Source organism: Camelus bactrianus, chromosome 11, assembly GCF_048773025.1.
Source record: "Camelus bactrianus isolate YW-2024 breed Bactrian camel chromosome 11, ASM4877302v1, whole genome shotgun sequence".
Lineage (NCBI taxonomy): Eukaryota > Metazoa > Chordata > Mammalia > Artiodactyla > Camelidae > Camelus > Camelus bactrianus.
Window position 1 is genome coordinate 31,416,887 of NC_133549.1, and position 20,326 is coordinate 31,437,212.

General features: G+C 46.8%; 1 protein-coding gene across 4 annotated transcripts in view; it reads right to left on the reverse strand.

Moving 5' to 3' along the window:
* CASP7 (caspase 7) overlaps positions 1-16,410 on the reverse strand; it is a 34,532-nt gene extending 18,122 nt beyond the window's left edge. Inside the window, exons 1-2 of one of the 4 annotated variants that reach the window (XM_010969828.3) lie at positions 16,265-16,410; positions 10,290-10,399 (exon numbers count right to left, since the gene is read on the reverse strand). In XM_010969828.3, coding sequence (XP_010968130.1) covers positions 10,290-10,399 — 110 coding nt within the window. In that variant the 5' untranslated portion in view covers positions 16,265-16,410. Of the gene's footprint in view, positions 1-10,289; positions 10,400-10,477; positions 10,602-15,500; positions 15,630-15,836; positions 16,216-16,264 lie in introns of those variants that run through there. The other 3 variants (XM_010969830.3, XM_010969829.3, XM_045506546.2) reach the window with 3 other exon arrangements.
* Positions 16,411-20,326: the final 3,916 nt, after the last annotated feature.

Here is a 20,326-nt window from a genome sequence, read left to right on the forward strand (position 1 = left end):
AGTGACTTTCTAGGAACATGGGGTCCCTAGGGGGAAAATCCTGCATTTCCACAAAGATGCAGCCAGTAGCACCATCTTTAAGAGTGAAAAGGTGAAAACAATGGGGAAACAGCTAAGCAGGGGACTGAGGATCAGTAGAATAAAATACTACACAGCTGTTTAAAGTGATGAGCATGCAGACGTGGTCAACCCACCGAAGTGCCAAATCTACAAACGGGGGCAAAACAGCACACGCAGGAATTGCAAAATATGTACCATTACATGTAAGAGAGTGAACAAAAACAGGAAGTGAGTTTATGCTGAATCAAAGAGTTCAAATTCATTAGGTTATTTTTTTCCTTATAAAGGTATTCAAGGTGGTAATATAAGTAATCAAAGAAGATTGATTGGCAAAGAGGCATGCCAAATCCCTTAATTTTCAAATGAGTCATATAAATGTTTTTCCGAGGGTCTTGAATAAAGGGAATGATTCAGGAGTTACTACACTTTCTTGCTTCACTTCTTCAAATGCAATGAGGAAAAGGTTGAACACGGGAAAACCAAATTATTAAGCAGACAGCTCAGCAATGCTTTTCTCAATTTCCTGGTTCAAGGTCATAGTCAACGAAGGGTGTGAGACTGATGAAGCAGAGCCACGCCACCTGCTCTCCCGGGCAAACCTCGCCTGCCATCCTCAGGTCTGTGAAGGAGAGAAAACTGACTCCACATATTCTTTTCTGAAACTCAAGTTTGCAAAACTTCACTTACATTGGGAAACAAAGTCAGTGTAGAAGAGGCTAAGGAGAATTCTCAACCTCCACATTTTCCCTACTTCCCTCTAAAAACAAAACAAAACAAAATATAACAAAAAACCCCAGAGATTTATGGCAGTAAAAACTGAAAAATGTCTTAAAAAAATCATTCAGGAGAAATAAAGGACTGACTTCTCTTTAAATAGCCTCGAACGGAATGGAAGACACAGTGGTGTCTGTATTGCAGGCTCCAGAAGTTAGAACCGCTCACATGCCCAGTCCTTATTCTCACACAACCGCTTCACCCATCTTTCTCACTCTGAGCTGAGCAGCAGACAAACCCACCCTAACAAATGCACGCCAGGGAGAAAGCCCCGAGCGCCGTTAGGCCTGGGGTCTGAACCTGCAGGGCCCTAATGCACTTCCTCACTTGGGACGACACGTTCCCTTGAGAAGGAACAGCGCTTATTTTCATAGTACTTTCCTATTCCTGGACTTCATTCTACACTAGCGGTGTATTAAAAGTTCCATCACTGTGAAGACCTGGTCATTCACTTCCCTTCCTCACTTCTGTTAACCTCAGAGCTTATTTTTTCCTTCCCAGAAGAGCAATAACCTAAAATAACCAGAAGTTCACTACACACGTATGACTTCAAAGTTCCCAGACCCCGTGACCGTATTTTAGAGGTGTGGCTCACTGCTCCTGAAATGGGCACGTGGCCCTCTCTACCAGAAAGCCCATCGTGGGCCCTGCTGAAACGCTGTCCGTATCCCCTCCCTCAGCTGCAGTGGAGCAGAAAGGGAGCAGTTTCCAGGAAGAATTAAACCTGCTGACCCACTTAGGTGGAAGAAAAAACCGCTCTGCTGGTGGATTAATGTGGTTGAATAGCTCGATGCCACTACGGTTGTGGGTGGCACTTGACGGATGAGGGGGAGCGCAGGACCCTGAGTTAGACCTGGGTCTTGGTCCAGGTCCTGCTGGGTGACTCTGGGTAGAGAGCTTTACCTCTCTGGTCTTAACCTTCTTTAATGGTTACAGGAGGGAATTGGATAAATTACCTTTTAAGGAATCTTCCTGTTTGCAATTATGACTCATGATTTCTTCCGCATCAGGTAATTCAGCAAGCTGACAGCTGCTTTATTTAATTCTCACAAATAACCCACTGAGTAGGTATTCATATCCCTATTATGCAGATGAGGGCACTGAGGCTCACAAAGGTCAAAACACTTGCTCCAGTTGCTCAACTAGGGAGTGGGAGGCAGGGCAGGATCTGAACCTGGGGTGTCCACTTCCTACCGACACTGCTGTCATTTTAAGTGGTACCATCACTGCTTCAAACACAGCATCAAATCTTTACTACTCTTTATAAACCCATTTGGGAGACAGGCATCCATTACTCTGGAGCCTGAATTTGAAGGCTTCCTTTACTGAAGAGTAAATTCCTTGTGTATGTTTTATTTATGTTTTTATTTATTTAATTTTTTTTTTTTAAAAATGGAGGTACTAGGGATTGAACCCAGGACCTCGTGCATGCTAAGCACACACTACCACGGAGCTATAGTCTCCCCAGCTCCCCTGGCCCTTGCCCCAGGTATGGTTTAATGTTCCTTTTCTTTTACAGGACTCAGGCCTGGCCTCTTTCAATCAATGGGTGAGACTGAACAGCTTTCACTCAATTTGGAACATAGTCTTTGGAATGAATTAAGACCTTCTTTCTTTATTCTTTTCTCCAATTCCAAAGCAGTGCTTCTTCTAAACAACTCCCCCAACCCCTCCCAAAATGAAAAAGGCAGACCACCTGGATCTTTCTTATAATTACACAAACAACACATTTTTTTAAAACAGGGACCTGCTTACAGATAGCACTTACTGGTGGAGCAACTCAAGTTGCAGTCCAGGAGGAAGAAAAATTACAACCAAGTGGCTTTTATGAAACACACTCCAGGAGGACAAAGGCTGGAAAACAAAGATGACACAGAGGAGAAAGCCCGTGTGATCCGAGTCAGTGCCTCAAAAATAGGGAGTTTATCAAGCTTTGAAAACAAGCTTTTTCTCCTGCGCTTTTCACTGGGGACTGGGAAGGATAAACACACCCCTCAGCAGAGACACTCAAGGCTCCACCAAGGCCCTGGGGAAATCTAAGAGTGTGTGTAATCTGTTGGCTACTTTGTTTTTTAGTTCCTTTAATATTGGCCTTGAGCAGAGGTCAGAAAGGAGCCTGATTTCACAGCTGAAGTGTTCCTAGCAGGGGACATATTCCAGGCCACCTGGCAGGGCTTGGTCTCGATTCTGCAACTGCTCCAGGTGGTGCCACCAGGACCAAACTCACCCTGTCCAAGGGCCTCCAGCCACTTTCCCGGACCTGCGTTGCGTGGCCTGGCCTAACCATCGTTCCCACCGTGGCCCTGGCCCTGGCAGGCAGGCTCTTCCAGTCCCCTGATAACCCTGTGGCCTTTTCTCTGACAAGTCCCAACTCCTCCTCCAGCCCTCCCCCTCATCCTTCCTCCAGCCTCCCATAGCTCCCAATACTCTACAATTCAACAATTGGTCATTTCCTGTGATTAGCTATTTTCTGTAGCTGTGCTTAGACATTCAGTAAGAACTTGAGTTCATAATCAGGGCAGGGGCCACATCGTTAACATGGATGGCAGGTAACCTGGGCCATGTGCTAGGATGACCTTTATACCAAGGGGGATCCCACTTCAAGTTTGCAGATGATATAAATCTTGTTCATAAACTATGGCTCATAAGGAACGTAGACTGTGCACATACAATTGTTCACTCATATGACTGGTTCCAGGACCCCCGAGGATACCAAAATCCTCGGATGCTCAAGTCCCTCATAGAAAATGGAGCAGTATTTGCATATAACCTTATACTTCAAATTTATCTCTAGATTACTTATAGTATTTAATACAATGTAAATTCTACGCAAATAGTTGCCGGCACTCAGCAATTTCAAGTTTTGCTTCTTGGAACATTTCTGGAATTCCCCTCACCTCTCTGCTATTTTTCGATCCAAGGTTGGTTGAAACCACGGGTGTGGAACCCATGGATACAGAGGGCAGATTGTACTTACTTTAAGTCATTGTTTGAAGTCCAAACACTACTAATTTTAAAATTACATTCTAAATGCGTCTTCTTTGTGGTTTTCTGTGCTTCCCAAATTTTTCTTCAATAATCAGGTAAGAAGACATTTTAATACATTTTTATCTTTTAAGAAAAGTGAATTAAAGAATAGTCTGGTTTATTCAGGGCCCGATGAAATGGGAATAAAACGATGCTGCTGCGCCATCTAGTGGCAATGAGACAAAAGAGCGAAGACAAGTCTGAAGGCTTGGAACTGTCTGGGCCGCTGAGTCCCACGCAGGCTTCAGGGAGAAAAGGTGTCTTTCCGTTTCTGGGAATCCTTGAGGTTTCCAGCGGAGGGTGAGGGTCTTCAATTAGAGAGGGATGGGGGTGCTACTGCCCCCTCCACTGCCTCACCTCACTGCAATTCTGACAGCCTAGAGAAGGGAGCTGACGAGGGGACAGGAGGGGACAGGAGCAGCCAGCAAGGCTTCCACATGCTGCACCCACCCCTCTGACGTGTGGGACGCAAAGTTCCAAACACACCACAGACGGGACCACGGGAGAGGCTACAGCACCTGCCAGACGTGCAGGAAAAAAACCAACCCCCGATGCCATATTCAGGCCACCCCCGTTAGTTAGTTATATTTTAGCAAGATAAACAATCCCAGTTAGAGTCCCTAATGCACAGAGGTTAAGTGCAGGATGTCCGTGGGCCAGGTGTGATAATGGACACTCCCTCTCTGCTTCAAATCACACTGAGTCACAGAGTCCCACCCCATCACATATGAGGTCCCTGACACCATCCAAGTTTCTCACAAGGTCTCGGTCAGCAAAGACAAGGCAGCAGGTGCAAGGGGAACAACAAACGGCAGCAGATATAAACTGCGTCTCCCCTCTGCCCAGCAACAGGGATTGGTGGGCACCAGCCAACTTCAACTATTCCCTGTGGTCCAGGTGCCCCTTTCCTGGTCATCATCCCTTCTTTGGCCTCTCCTTCCACTTGGTCAAAGTCTGGTGGCTTCTACCTTCCAGGCATCTCTGGAGGCCCCAGTCCCCCTCCATCTACACCACCCTCTCAGACCTGGGAAACCACCACAGCCTCCTAACTCACTTCCCCACTCCTCAGAGCCTCCCTCTCCACACTGCAGCTCCGGTGGTCTTGTGGGGCTTTGCAGGGATAACTGAACAAGTTACTCTACAGCTTAAACCCTTTAGTGACATCCCCGTCCTTAGGATTGATCCCAAATCCTTTATGTGACCTGCAGCCAAGCCCTTCTAAAGCCTGGCTCAGCCCCTCTCCCCCGATCTCTGCTCCACCTGCTCCTGGCGCCACTGCACCTCAATTACCCTTTCCATGTCTGCCTTCCCTGCCAGAATGGGGGTGTCTGAGACAGAGGCCATGCTGACCTTGTTGGTCTTGGTCCCGGCAGCAGACCCAGGACCAAACACAGAACCTGGCCGAAAAAGGCGGCAAGAGAGCCATGGTTGAGAGCTCGGCTTGAGAGGCAGGTGGACATAGGTTCAAATCCTGGTTCTCTGTCACTCCATAAATATTTAACGAATGGATGAAATTATGAATTAGTGACCAAAAATGGCAACTCAAGTGGTTAATTTGAAAGCCAGAGACACTTCACTAGATAAAAGAAACTTCCATCCTACTGAAGTGAAAAAAAAATGGAAGGAAACATCTAAATTTTAAGGGTATGTTACAAATTCTGATAAAATTTTATTTGCAATGATTGCATCCTCGGTAGGTGGTCGGTGTATCACCTAACACGTGGGGATGAGTCAGATGCCGGGTGACGGCAGAGAAAATAAGCAACTAACATTTCACAACCTGGGCAAGTAAGACATTAAATTGACACCTATTGTAGCTCAGTATTGCTTACTAATTCAACGATCATGTCTTAGAATGCATGCAACTGAAATAAGCAGTTCAGAAAATGGAATCTAATTTAAATACGTTGCAAGGATACTTACTATTTATTTTGATAACATGAAGCCTGATGGCAGTATCAGCCATGCTATAGAAGAAGTACAACGGACTAGAATACCAGAAGATACTCCAGGCTTGTTTACCTTCCCCCAAATTTAAGGGGGTAAACCCCACATCACAGAACATATCCATTTTTGCAAAATAATGGGCCTTTAAGGCAGTGGTCTCCAACCAGGGTACTCAGAGACTTTCCAAGGGGTGCAGAGAAGAAAGTTTTGAGTGAATGGACTGTCAGATCCTCTATTTCCACTTGTAGTTTTCCTAAAATTGGTCTGCCTGAGTATGATACCACCTCCCCTTTCTCAGTCTCCCATCTCCTGCTACATAAAAGCTGGGCAGACTTCTCACCCACCCTGGACCTTAGATGACGTTGAAACCTCCATGTCATCTAACAAAGGGACAATTCACACATCAGTATCCGTGAGTCTCCTTGAATCTGACACCGTGCTGTGCACAGGGGCTTCCTACTTATACAAGAGTCTGATAAGGGTGAAAGGAAAGAAACAGGACTATTCGGGGCCACATTGGGCTGTTTCAGATCCAATTACATGTTGAGAAAATACTGAAGAAATATATGGAGAACAGAATGAGGGTAACGTGACTCTTGTCTAATGACTTTGCCTCTCTCACCCCTGATTATTCCTAAAGACACTATCACCCTCACTTGAGCGAGAGCCCTGGGAGAGCAAACCGAGCAGTTATTCAAGGAGGTAAACACAGCACTGGGCTCTGTGCCCCTTCCTCCCACCTTCCTTCCTTCTTTGCCTCCCTATCCATCCATCCATCCACTTGAGAATTAGAATTCAGAAGACGGCAGCCACGGGGGTGCCTAACAGCAGTCGCTGAACTGAAAAAACGGCCTCAGACCTTTCATTTAGACTGATGGAAAGCAAGTCTGGTGTGGCTGCCTGGTCTGACAAGGAGAACTGGCTTCGTCAACTAGATTACTCAGCACACTAGATTAGATTACTCACACAAATGAAGGAGCTACAAGTGCAGCTCCTGAGGTCTTAAAAAATATACATATTTTAAATAACCATCTCTTGGTTCAGTCAGCTCTTGTTTTGCCACCCCTCCCCATTATATATACATCAAACAGATTTTTTTTTAAGTCTGACTTTGTTCACCTCTTTTTGAAACTCCTACAGCTAATCTCATCTTCAAAGTAGTAAAATTTTACTTTGCCAAACAGGACTATGACCAGAAGAAGAATCTTCATGTGTGAGGTATCTGTGATTGTCAGCACATCAAGCTTTCCTACTTCGGTGGGGAACACTGTGCCTGGCATCATTATGCCTCCCTGATTTCCGTAGCATGGTACATGAGCTTCAGATACTCTATAAATGATCCCGAAGAGAGTTGTATCCGTCAGTTTAGGCTAGGTTATGATGCAGTAACAAGTGATTCCAATATCCTAACAACAAGAAAGCTTTATTTCTTGATCATCCTGAGTATATAATATGTATTGGCTGCTGCCATGTTTCATCTTTTTCATTTGTGATTTAGGCTGAAGGGGCAGGTCCTATTTGGGACATGGTGGTGTCACAGCAGCAGAAAAGAGCAATGGTGGAACCACCCAATAATTCTTAGAGCTTCTGCTCAGAACTTGAGCACGTCACATGTGCTCACATTCCACTGGCCAGTGCAAGTCAATGGCCGAGCCAGACACCAGTGTGGCTGAGATGCACATTCCTTCTCCAGGTCCCAGAGGCAGGGGCAGAAAATATTCTGAATAATATCATCCAACACGGGAGCTTGTCTTTGCCACCAACATCATGAACTTCCTCAGAGCTAGGACCTTGGCTTTGGCCTTGAATAGCCACCTTTTAAGAGGTTTTTAATCAAGAAAAGGGGAAGAACATAAAATGAAAGAGTGGAAGGGGCAAAACTGTTAGATCCTAATGACTGATTTGATGAGGAGCAGAGGTGGAAGGCAAGTGTCAAGACAAAGACAGGAGTCAAGGATGACTTCTAGGATTCCAGCTCGGCTGGCTGATGAATGATAGTGACAACAACTGAGGCAGAGAACAAAGAAGGAGAGGAGGTTTAGGAGGAGAAAGGACCAATGTATAAATAATCAGCATCTAACTTAAAAGCATCTTACCCAAAAAAAGGGATACTGACAAATGCTCATTAATGCTTTTTTAATTTTCTTATCTCTATTGGAACAGTTTGGGTTAAACAAGTTGCCTTTAAGTGAAAAAGGAACAGGTTTAATTAACAGTTGTTAGAGAAGTTTTGATAAAGTCTTTTTGGTGTATTTCCTAGAAACTGAAAAAACCAAAATGTCTCTCAGGGCTGAATAATAATTTCTTTTCTAAGTCAGGTAATTTCCAATTCTTTATTTTCAATGCAGCTGAAGAAGGACCTAATTGCGTTGTCATTTTTTGGCAGAGAACTTGGAAGGAATTCAAAGAATTAAGCGACATTATTATAACAAAATTCCTGCCATCCCATGTATTTATTCATGGTTTCTCAGTGCTTCTATCTCTAAAAATAAAAAAGGTGATACTGAACTCTTTCGTATTCTAATACATATTATTTATCCATTTATTCATAAACTAGCTTTTTAAATGCCCTTCCAGTCCATTATAAATTGCAGTCTCAATGCAATTTTTATTTAATAATTATTATGATGAAAAATGACTTAACAGCACTAATTTATCAACATGTATTTACTTGGATCCATGGTTAATAATAAACAGTAACTTAGTCTAGGAGGAATTTCTTTTAATGGAAAAATGTCTTCAAACTTAAGCACGCATACGTATGCACACATATAGGTCACAGAGATGTATGAAGAGGTGATTGATGAATGACTTTCAAGCGACCAAATCTATTACATCAGAATAAAATATTGTAGGGAGAAACCATGAAGAAAAGAGTTCAGTGGGGAAAAAGAAATAACATAAAAATTCTAGATGTTACAAGACAGCTTGTTCATGTACATTTTTAATGGATAAAATTACTAAGGATTTAGATTTCACTGGATACACTTAAAGAGATGATTTTTAAATACCAGTATTTACAACAAACAGTTTGTTTTCTGGAAAGTACAACAAAAAGCTTTACTGAGACTTACGAAATGACTATTACACAATTTCTGTTTCTCTTTCACTTAGAGGCAACTTGCATAACCCTAATATTTGGAGAGATGGGAAACCTGAGATACTACATCCTTTGCAGCTATTCTGACAAGAAATTTATATGTCGCCTTAAAGTATAGGAGAGGGTGGGTAGTTTTACATTATTTCAGGGGCACGTGAGCAAAAACATTTGAAGGCCACTGCTCTAAAGGGTCTGCTCTGGGGAACGGTTTAGCCTGGACCACTTAACCTCGTAGCTTTGGAAAGTTTTCAGGACATGGAGCTGTATTTTCTGGTCATCTCATCAGATATCCTTGGCCCTAAATGGCTATGATGCCAATGGAATTCAGGTCCAGGATGCTGGCATCTTCTCACTTTTCTGAGTCTTGTTTGGGATGATCTGACCCAGGGCTTCCTGTGGGATGCTGTAGGGAGCCAGGATGCCCCTCATCATCAGCTCTACCCCTCCTGAGCGCTGCTTGGGAGCACTCCCTAACCTTTATCCCCCTCACTGTCCCTCTTACATGGGGCTTGGCATAGGAGCTTCTAAGAAGTCTGATGCTTTTGATGCAAAGACCTCTCCTGCCTCTTGCCAGGAAGCCCCACTCACTGCCCCTCCATGATCAAGGTTAAGAGCAGGTAAAGGGCTCCTCCACATCCCTGCAGCCCTACTTTTAAATGGAAAGCACAGCAGAGTGAGTGGCATTGGTACCGTTTGGGTTCTCATCTCAGCTCCATCATTTATAAACCGCCATCAGAAAGGGAGGCTACTAAGCCTCTTAGCGCCTCAGTTCACTTACCTGCTAAATAATGGTAATAGAACCATCTCCTGGGACTGTGAGGACTACATGCAACAGTGAGCTGGCATACAAAGGCTTAATAAATGAAGTTATCATTATTATTATTAAATGTAAAATTTAGAATTTAAAAAGTGAACTCCAGAAAGGAAACGGAAGGAATAGCAGACAAGATGCTCCCCCCTTCGATGGAGTACCACCCTAAAACCTCCTATGCCACCAATCCCAGATTCTGCCTTTCAGCCAAGCCTGGTCCCAACTTGCAGTAGAAGCCCATCTCTGCCCTGCAGGAAGTTGGCCGCAAATCACCTCTGACAGGGCCAGCCCCTCACTCCTGGACAGCTGCCATCTAGATGCACAAAAACTGAGCAGAAGACCCCCAGGGCTTGGGTCCCTTACACCTGGGCTTGCCCTGGAAACATGGGAGTGCTCATGGGAACCCCATGTGTTGTCACACACAGCTAGCAGGATTCTGTGCAAATCTCCCACACACAGCATAGACCTTCTGGAATGCCCGCTTTCCGCATGGGTGGGCGGAGATGACAGAGGCATGGCAGGCTGCCCCAGGGTTCCTCTTTAACTCAGCAAGGATGGAAGGAAACTTACCCGAAGAGCGATGGGACAAAAGAGGACCGATCTGGCTTCGCATCAACTAAATCGTTGCTTGCTGAATCCCCAGCCCCCTGCTCCACAACAGAGCTCTGATCGTCTGCCATCTGCAAGGAAGAAAGCCAATGAGAAAATTGGTACCCAGTGGCATCACTGGCCTCATGATATTTTTAAATAACACTCACTTGGTGACACAATTTTTAATTAAGCCTAGAGATGAGCAACCCTGCATATCTGGACTCCAGGGTTGCTGGACCAACAAATTCATTCAAATGCTTGAGTGCCAGCTCCGTTTCAGCCTCATTTCAGAGACTGGGTACACAGCGGCCAAGAAAGCAGAGTCCCTGCCCCTCTGGGAGCTTCCAATGCAGCATTCACAATTGTTAAATGTTTCCTGTGTTGGAGAAGCTGAGGAAGGTCCATCAAGGTCTGCAACAATAAGAAACTTCTCCTGAACTCCTGAACTCTTCTGCTGGCATCACTCCAACTCAGTTCAAAAACAGCAGCGACCTGGGGCATAAAGCGCTCCTCATGTTTCAGACGATTTTACGTGGTTCTACTAAAACAGATCCCCATTGAATTATTTTCCTGCTCAAGTCTTCAAGAGGTCTCTAAAACTGGAAAGTTCAAATCTGAACTCCTTGGATTTTAAGGTTCTTCATTATCTAGTCCTGGAGTCGACAGCAAGCTATGACCCACCAACAGTTTTAATAAATAAAGCTTTACTGGAACACAGCCACACCCATTCATTTATACATTGTCTGTGGCTGCTTTCCCACCACAAGCAGAGTTGAGTAATTGTGACCGAGCGCCTATGGCCCCAAACACCTAGACTAAAGAGGTTTTCCACCCCCAGATCTAGGAGAGCCAGCAGCCAATAGGACCCCCTACTCACCTACTACTCCCTCTACTTTGAGAAGTAAAAACAGCAACAATAAGAACAGAAACTCACTTTGATTATTCGCTGTGCTAATTGTTTCGTAAGCATGACCTTATTCAATACCTCCCCCAAATGCTGTTAGATCAGCCCTGTGATGACTATCTTTTGACAGATGAGGAAGCTGAGGCTAGAAAAGCTTAGTAACTGGTCCCAGGCTAAGTAACCAGCCAACTAGACTAGGATCTGAAGGCAGCAGCAAGCACTGAGAGCCCACCCCTCACATCGTACCACTCAGCCTCCCAGCACCCGAGCGTCGCTGGGCCCACTGGGCTCATTTCAGGCCCCATCAAGACTCTTGGTTCTCCCTTTCTGGAAGTCACCACCCATAACTTTCCTGGCCATGCCATCTTTGCCTGGCTGGCTAGTTCTCAATCTTCAGAATTCAGTTTAATGGCACCTTTGCAGGGAGAACTCCGTGGTTACAACTGCATCACCAGCTCCCTCCCTCCCCTCCTTTCCTTTACATATGGCCCTTGTATTTGTCTTGTTTATTTGCACTCTACTTATTGCTTGGCTCCAACACAACAGTGCAAGTTTACTATGGCAGAGGCGAGTGGCACACAAATGGTACTTGCTAAATAAATATGCATCGAATGGAAAACTGGGAGAAACAGACGCCCCAGGGGAAGAGGATAAGCTAAAAGTGATAGAGGCTGTTCTAGAGTCATTTCTCCGGAACCAAGTCCTGTTTCCTTTCCCGTAAAGGGACTGGCCTTCGGTAACAAAGGGAAGCCTCTCCAGACTCCTGCCGGTCTCAATCTCTGAGCAACCGTACAGAGCGGGCCACGGTTGGCAGATGCAGGTCTATGTTCCTATCAGGCCCTCCCAGGGATGTCTTCATGTGGCTGGAAAACAAGAAGGCAGACAGAACACACTTTGCCCCAGGGCACAGGTAATGGCTTTTGGAGGTGGGCAGAAGGAATCCAGCTGGGGGAGACGTCCAGGATGACAAAGCACTGTCCTTGTGGCCTGAAGCCCCATGTGTCATCGTCATGTCACCTTACAGCTTATTTAGGCCTGAGCTGGGCAGTGAGGAGAGGAGAGAGGGAGGGTGAGTCCTGCGGCCAAACCTCTACAAAGATAGTGAGAAGTCCCACAGCCATTCTGTTTCTCAACACATCGTGAACCTCCCACTGTCACCACTAGCCTGTTTCCGGTTGGGAGGCAGTAAGATGTTGCAGATTAGGACCCAAAATGTTTCTCGAAAACATAGATAACCCTAACACCAAAGGAGATGAACACGATTCCAGGCATGAAGGAAACACTCGATCGTTTTTATTTCATCTCCTTTATACAGCCTTACTTTTCACCATGGAGCTTTATTAGCAAAGCACTGAAATATTTTCAAAGTCACAAGTTAATATTATACCAAAGTCCACCAGAAAAAGACACTAACTTTGACATGTGGTGTTGAAGCTTTGAGTCTTTTAACAAGGCTAATCTTAAAGACTGAATCTAGGACACATAATGATAAAACAACACGACCATTATATGTATATTATACATGTGTATGTTTCCTGGAAGTCCAGTGCACCAGGTGTGTACTAGGAGCCAGGGATACACCTGACCTGGTCCTTTCTTGTTGGAAGACAGGCACTGATAAACAGATGGCACCAATGTTGAGAGCAACTGTGGTCAGTGCCATTAGGATGAACAACTTGTAGGCACAGTAGGGGACCCGACTGAGCCCCTGAGGAGTTAGGGAGGGTTCTCAGGGGAGGAAATGTTAGTCTGAGAAGGTGGAGCAGAGAGGGTGGAAGTGAGGGAGGCACAAGGCACCGCACACTTATTAAATACCTGACATGCTCCATCACCGGAGGGGCATGGCTTAAACCTCTCATCCTTCCCAGATGCTTAGTGGGGACTTTGGCCTTCGCTACAGGCTGATTTCTATGGCTCAGGGGCGAGAGACTCTCAGAGCTTTCTCTGCAAACATTAGGCCAGAAGGGTCTTCCGTTTGAAACCTACAGCATCTTCCTGGGTGGATGCTGAACTCTGTCTAGAGGGCAGCAAGAGTCCTTTTTAACAACCTGCTGGAGTGTGCATCTGAAGCAAGGCAGTGTGGTGGGACTTTACTCTTAAATCTGTAAGGCTAAACATTCAGCGACTTTCTTATTCCTTTGAGGCTGCGCTTGATTTCTGGGTGAAATCAAGTTCACCCAGTACGAGAGTGATGTCTGGGTGGGGTGCCTGATTTTGGTCACATCATTCAGTCAAGCCAAGACTTGGTGATGGCCTTTCATTTCTACTCATCTCCACAGCCCAAGACAATCCAAGGCTATCCTCTGTCTGCTACACCTGGAGAGGGCATGCCCGGCCTTATTTTCTTGTATTCGTTCCCTTCGTTAAAACTTAGGCTGCAAAGAGCAGTCAGTTATTCAAGGAATATTTCTTATTCAATTGTTAAACACATCTATCTTCCCTTTAAATTAATTAATATGTAATTCATACAACGCATTAACAGTGCCAGGAACTCTCTGTAAGCACTCTTAGATATTATTATGACTCTTTTACCTACGGGGACTCTTATTTATAGATTGAGAGCTTATCTTAAACATCCTTTTTTTGTTCCAGTCATAGAAAAGTGTCAGGTACACGGTAGGCACTTAATAAATATTTCTTCATAAATGTTACAACTGAAATGTACTTAAAATTTTTAAATCCTTCAGGGCCCTGAATAAACTGTTGACATGGGACAGACAACAGAACTAAAGGGACCCAGGAGGGTGGTTGAGAGCCCAGTCATGGTGAACTGCAGATCAGGGGTCCACCTATTAGCCATGGGACCTTGAACAAAAGATCTCAACCTCTCCAAAACTCAGTTTCTTCATCTGTAAAACGGGAAAACAGTAATGCCTAAATCACACATGGCTGTGAAGACGAAAGGAACAATCCATGTAAAATGCTAAGCATGGCGTCTATAAATGTTCTATAAATATTCCTTATTATCACCACTGTCCACAGAACTCAAGATCAAGGCAACATTCAACTGTCAACCCTCATTGGTACTTGGAAATCACATTCATATTTCAAGCAGCTTTTGTGGAGACTGAAAAAAAGATTCCTCTAGCAATTATTTCTATACATGCTTAACAGGCGACTGGTACACATCTGGTAGAAAGTCACTTCCCAGCTACTGTCTGAATTTCAGTGCAGCTGCTTCCCCTATTATGAATGTTGACACAATACAACTTGTTACAGCAGCCTTACTGTTGCCCAAGTAAAGACAATCTTCCTAAGAGGCTCAGAGAGAAGAAGCTGGAAGGACCTCCACCTCTCACCTCCAGCACCTGGAGGAGGGGGCTCTCCTGGGCACTCAAGTACTCCACTGTCATCTGATATAGCACGGCTAGGAGGCTGGAGCCTGTACTGCAGAAGAAACTTTGCTTTCCTCAGAGGTTAAGTAACCTGCCCAAAGCTGCATGGCTAATAAGAGGCAGAAGTGGATTATGAACCTAGGCGGTGTCTGGCTATCCTATGATGAAGATCAGGCTGTAGACCCTGATGGAGGAAATAGCTTGTAAGTAAACAAAGGTTAGGGCCATGTTCTTGGCCAACCCAGGAATTCAAGAGGAAAAGCCCTGGGAATGACTCACTTCGAATCACCCACAATTAATTTTACTGCCTCATAAAAGGCAAATTTGAACACAAGAGTCAAAGGCTGCAGCCTGACAGTCCTGCCCGTCCTTTAAAACAAAATTTCCTCAAGGGACCTTGAAGATCCCTACACAAGGGTACCCCAACAACGGTGACAGCAGCTCATGTGTATCGTACTAAGCCCTGACAGAGGCCCTGCAATGAACCATTATCACCTCATTCCATCCTCGTAGCGACTGTCAACCTGACCACCATCCCCATTTCACAGACGGGCATGGAGAGGGCCAAGGCCCCATAGCTGACAAGCAGGAACTGGAACCCAGGGCTGTCTAACACGGGAGCCCTCGCTGTCAGCCAGGCCAGAGAACGAACCCTTCCCGCCCTCCTAAAACCAGCCCCCCTTTCCAAATCCCCAGTAGTACGGGTCTAGGAGGGAAGGGAGGACAAGCTGAGCAAAGCAGGCGATGCTTGGGGGGCGGGGAGAGCCTTCTCCCCTTAGTTCAGCGCCCGCCGTCGGGCCGCCCTGCCCCAAGGACCCGGCTCCTTTAGACAGAGCTCGGGGCGGCAGGGGAGAGGCGACCCGGGCGGGAAGGGAGGAAGCAGAGGAAAGCAGGGCGGAAGTGCGGCGACTGGGCGGGAGACGCGCCGGTGGAGGTGGGGGCCGAAGTTACCGTTCCCACGGTGGCCCGGCGGCCCGAGCTGGCGGCCGGCTCCGTCCCTCCGCGGCGAGGGCCCCGGGTCGCTCGAACGGAAGCGAAAGTAAAAGCCCCGACGCAGCTGGGGGAGGAGTCGCCCCCGGGCGGGAGGTGGACGGGGCGGGCGCGGCTGGGGGCGCCACCTCCGGCTCGGGACCCCGCGCTCTGCGAAGTCGGGGGCGCGCAGGACCGCCGCGCCGCCGCGCGCCCCGTCGGGGAGAGCGCGCCACGCCCGGCGGGCCCAGGGTCGCGCGCGCCGTCGCCGGAGGGCGCCCCCGGCAAGGCTGGCCGCGGGCACCGCGCGCGGCGTACCCGGAGAGCGTCCCTGGCCGGGCTGGCCGCGCGCACCGCAGAGCGTGCTGGGCGAAGTTTGCGGAGACTAAAGGGATCCCGCCGCCGCGCTCGGGGTCTCCGCGAGGAAATTCTGCAGAAGTGACCGCGCTCCCGGTGACCGGGAGAGCGCGCTCCGCAAGCCTGCCGCACGCAGTGTCCCCCGCCGCGCGAACTGAAGAGCGCGCCCTGCCGACTTCCCGGTGCTCCAGGATGGGGCGCTCGTCAGAGTCCCCGCTCCTGCCCTCCCGCTGCTGCCCCGAGTCTACACCCCGACTTTGGCCTCCAAACCAGCTCCGGGAGCCAGTTCCCAGGGCCCGAAGGCCCCTCCCCAGCCAGACTCTGACCCCAGTCTGTGAGGTTCGCGCCTTCTCCCGGCGGGCCTGGCCGCCCGCATTTGCGGGAGTTACCTTCTCCCAAGGGCCAGACGTGCGAGCCGCGGGGCGCTCCCGCCTCCCAGAACTTGCTTCCACGCGCGTGGGCGGCCGGACGCTAACTCGGTTCTCTCCCGAGTGCGTTCCCACCTCCTAACACACTCAACTGGCCTGGATGTAGCGCCAGAATCATCCATGGACTATTTACGGAGCGCCCCCGTGTGTCAGCCACTGGGTACGTGGCCAGGAGTTAGTCTAATACGGGAGAGACTGTGTACTCCCACCAAGTCCACTTCCCCGCTACCCTGCATCCACGCACCCCGCATCACGCGTGCACGCGTCCACATTGGTCTTTCTTCGCCCTCGAGCCTCCGAGTGAGGCCTCCAACGCTTTGCTCTCCAAGACTCCTCAGGGGACCCACTAATGAACTCAGTCACATTGAGATGTAAATAGCTGAGGAGTTTTATACCAGTTTTATTCATACCAAAGATAGCTGCTTTGAAAGGAGTGAATCTTCATCGTGTGACATCAGGCAAGAACCACATCTCGTCTTTTTGCTTGTTTGCTCTTCTCTGGGCCTGAGACTTCAATATTGTCCATAAAAATCTCACCAGGTAAGGACACTTTCTTGATTTAAGAAAGAATGGCCCCAGGCAAGTGTAAGGGTAATAAATTATACTGATTTCTTAACTAATTAACTAATGTGAGAATCCTGAAATCCTGAATATTTTAAGCGAGCTGTTACGCTGTTTCCAATATGGCTGTGCTTTAGACTGACCACTTTTGCCGTCCCCCACCCCCATTCATATGTTGAAACTTAATCCCCTATGTGATGGCATTAGGAGTTGAGGTCTTTGGGACATGCTTAAATCATGAGGGTGGAGCGCTGGTGAATGAGATTAGTGCCTTTGTAATGGAAGCCAGACAGAGCTCCCTGGCCTTTTCCATCATGTGAGGACACACAAAAAAATTGCAGTCCACAACCTCAAAGAGGCCTTTGACCAGACCCCAACCATGCTGGCACTCTGATCTTGGTGTCCTAGCCTCTAGAACTGTGAGAAATATAAATTTCTGTTGTTTATAAGCTGCCCAGCCTGTCGTATGTTTGTTACAGCAGCCAGAACAGACTGAGACAGGTTGCACTACTCTTTCTTTAATACTCATACTTCTGAAATGTTGAGGGCAAACGGAATCATGGTAGACACAAAGATAACTTGCTTTTTGAAAGATTCAGTTGTGAAGCATTTGAGAAATGAAAAATCCTATTAGTAAAGCAAATAAGTTATGCTCTAATTTATCTATATTTATAAATTTAAGTTTTTGCAAGTTATTCCTGAATGATGATGAAACACAGTGTTAGATGTGGAAGGGGCCTTAATAACTGACTCTTCTGCTCATACGATGGATGAAAAATCCCAGGCTCAGAGCAATTGCCCCCATCCCAAGCTTGCTAGTGGCAGAACCAGGATCAAGTTGCCTAGAAAAAGAATGAATGTTCCATCCACATGAAGGTCCTACCATAAATTATATCGAGCAATTTTTAAAATGTGTTGCACAAAGGAATTTGTGGCTGGCTCAGACAGAAAGCAGATCTGAAGGAAAACTTTCATTTTTCAGTTGTGCTGGGTGGGCTGGCATGGGGGAACTCCGAATATATTACTCCAAGGCTGGATTGTCACAGTACTAACAAATAAAATCGTGGTGCTATGGAAAGGGGGAAACAGTTTTGAACTTTTCCCTCTATAATAATCATACTGACCCTTTAGATCTAAATGATACTCTCTCCTGCTTGCAATTCCTGTGTTTCTCCAGCCTTGGCCCCATGTCATTGTTCTATGTTTCCTTTCTAAACTCGTGATTAGAGCACAAGTCTTCCTCTTCACTCCAGAAAAATCCCCAACTCCATTATTCAGATGGTTTCCCAAGGGCTGGCCTCATGGGAGCTCCTGGGCTGGTCCTTCCATACGTTCCCTCCAGCCCTCTCCTCTGGTCACCAGGCTGCTGCTGCTAACCCTGCTCCATTCCCCAATCCCACCCTCACCCTGCTGGGCACAGTGCCCCCAAGGGGTTCCACCAATGATTGCTTTTCCAGTTCTTTACAGGACAGCGCAGGCCAGGCTATGACTTCATACAGGGCTCCACTGAAGGATAATCCCTGAAGTCACAGAAATGCCACTCTTACGGCTCACAGTCTCAAACCCGGACTCTGGCTGAGGCACCGGCAGGCTTCTGCAAGGAGGGAAAGGGGTGAGTGGGAGTCCAGGCAAAATTCCCTGAAAGGAGGAATTGATGCTGTTCCTATTACCCACTGCCTCTAAGCTCCCAGATCTGTTCTGTGAAAATGGAACCGGGCCCTTTAAGTGGTTTTCCATTGCCTGTAACCGCATGTTCAACTTTGCCAGTAGGGGGCGCTGGAGAAAGATTGCAGGAGAAAAGGCTTTTGGTTCTGTGTGTCTGTCGTGCTTCTGAAGCATCCGGCTTCCGCAAAAAGGGTGGTTCTCAAGTTCCTCTAGCATACCTACTTCCCCCTGCCCAGCCCCTGCTGTGCCTGGTGGCCAGTAGTACCACCTATTGCTGCTAACAACTTCCCCGGCGCCCCCTTCAGGTGATTTTGTAGCAAAGTGCCACCATTGAGACATCTCTCCTTGAGCAGACACCTCTCTGGCACCTAGAGGGTAGATTTCCAGAAAGTTCTAGAGGACAGATTTCTAGCAAGTTCCACTAGCGCAACACCACAGTAACTTCCCTGCATCTAGTGAGCCATGAACGTGCTCTCCCCAGTAAGGTTTAGATCACAGCCCTGGGGTGGGGAGAAGGTAGGGGGCTCTTCCTCAAGCCCTCTAGAGGTAGAGGCAGGTTATGTTATGTTATGTTATGTTATGTTATGTTATGTTATGTTATGTTATTATAGAATAAATTGTGTCTCCTGCCTCCAAAATTTGTAAGTTGCAATCCTAACCACCACTACCAAGGAATGTGACTTGATTTGGAGACAGTTTTTAAAGAGGTAAAGTGAGATCATTAGGGTAGGCTATGTATGACCAGTGTGACTGATGACCTTACGAGAAAAAATTAGGACCCAGGTACACACAGGGGGAATACCGTGTGAAGACACAGGAGAAGATGGCTGTCTACAAGCCGAGGAGAGAGGCCTTACAAGAAATCAGCCCTGCTGACACTTTGATCTTAGACTTCCAGCCTCCAGAACTGTAAGAACATAAATTTCTGCTGTGAAGCCGCCCAGTCTGTGGCATTCTGTGTGGCAGTCCTGACAAACTAGGATGTGCGTTATCTGCAAGTTACTGTATCTGGAATTGCTGTATTTTTTAAGGTTCTCTTTACTTCTTATTGGCCAATCTCTTGATATTCCAATTCCCTGCTATAGTTAATAATTCAATATATTAACCTTTCCCTGTTCATATTACTGGGTGGTTTCTTTCTCTTGACTGGACCCAGACAGCTAGACCTGTGTATCCCAAATCCAGGGGCTGCCTCCTCTCTGATTCTGTGGCCTTCAGCAGTGAGAATACCATTTCTTGACTCAGAGGGGAAGCTGCATCTCACCCACAGAGTGTGTTGTGGTCCCCCAGTCCAAGAATGGCATCCACGGCAGTTGGGTATTTCTGTTCACGCTGGAATAAGATTCTGCCTGCAAACAGCTAAAGCCCAGGTCAGACGGGGGTGAACCAATTCCAAATCCTTTTTCTCACGTTCCTCCTCCCAAGAAAAGTTCAGGGCTAGTCGCGTCTGATGTCTTATGAGCAAGTCCTGAGACGAGGGTTGGTGCACTGTGGCCTGTGGGCTGCTTGTGGCCTGTTTGTATGTGGTACCCAAGCTGAGAATGGTTTTACATTTTTAAAGATTTGTTAAAAAAAAAAAAGAAGATGAAAATAAAGATGCAACAGAGATTGTATGTGGCCTGCAAAGCCTAAAATAGTTATGATCTGACCTTTTAGAGAAGAAGTTTGCGGACTCTGTCTTAGACCAAATGACATAGTCCCACCTCCAGGGCAAATGGTAACTTTCAATTAAAGAGTAGTCTCAAACCAGATTTATGTTTGAAGGGAGGTAAAATATTTTTTTGTGATTTTCCTGGG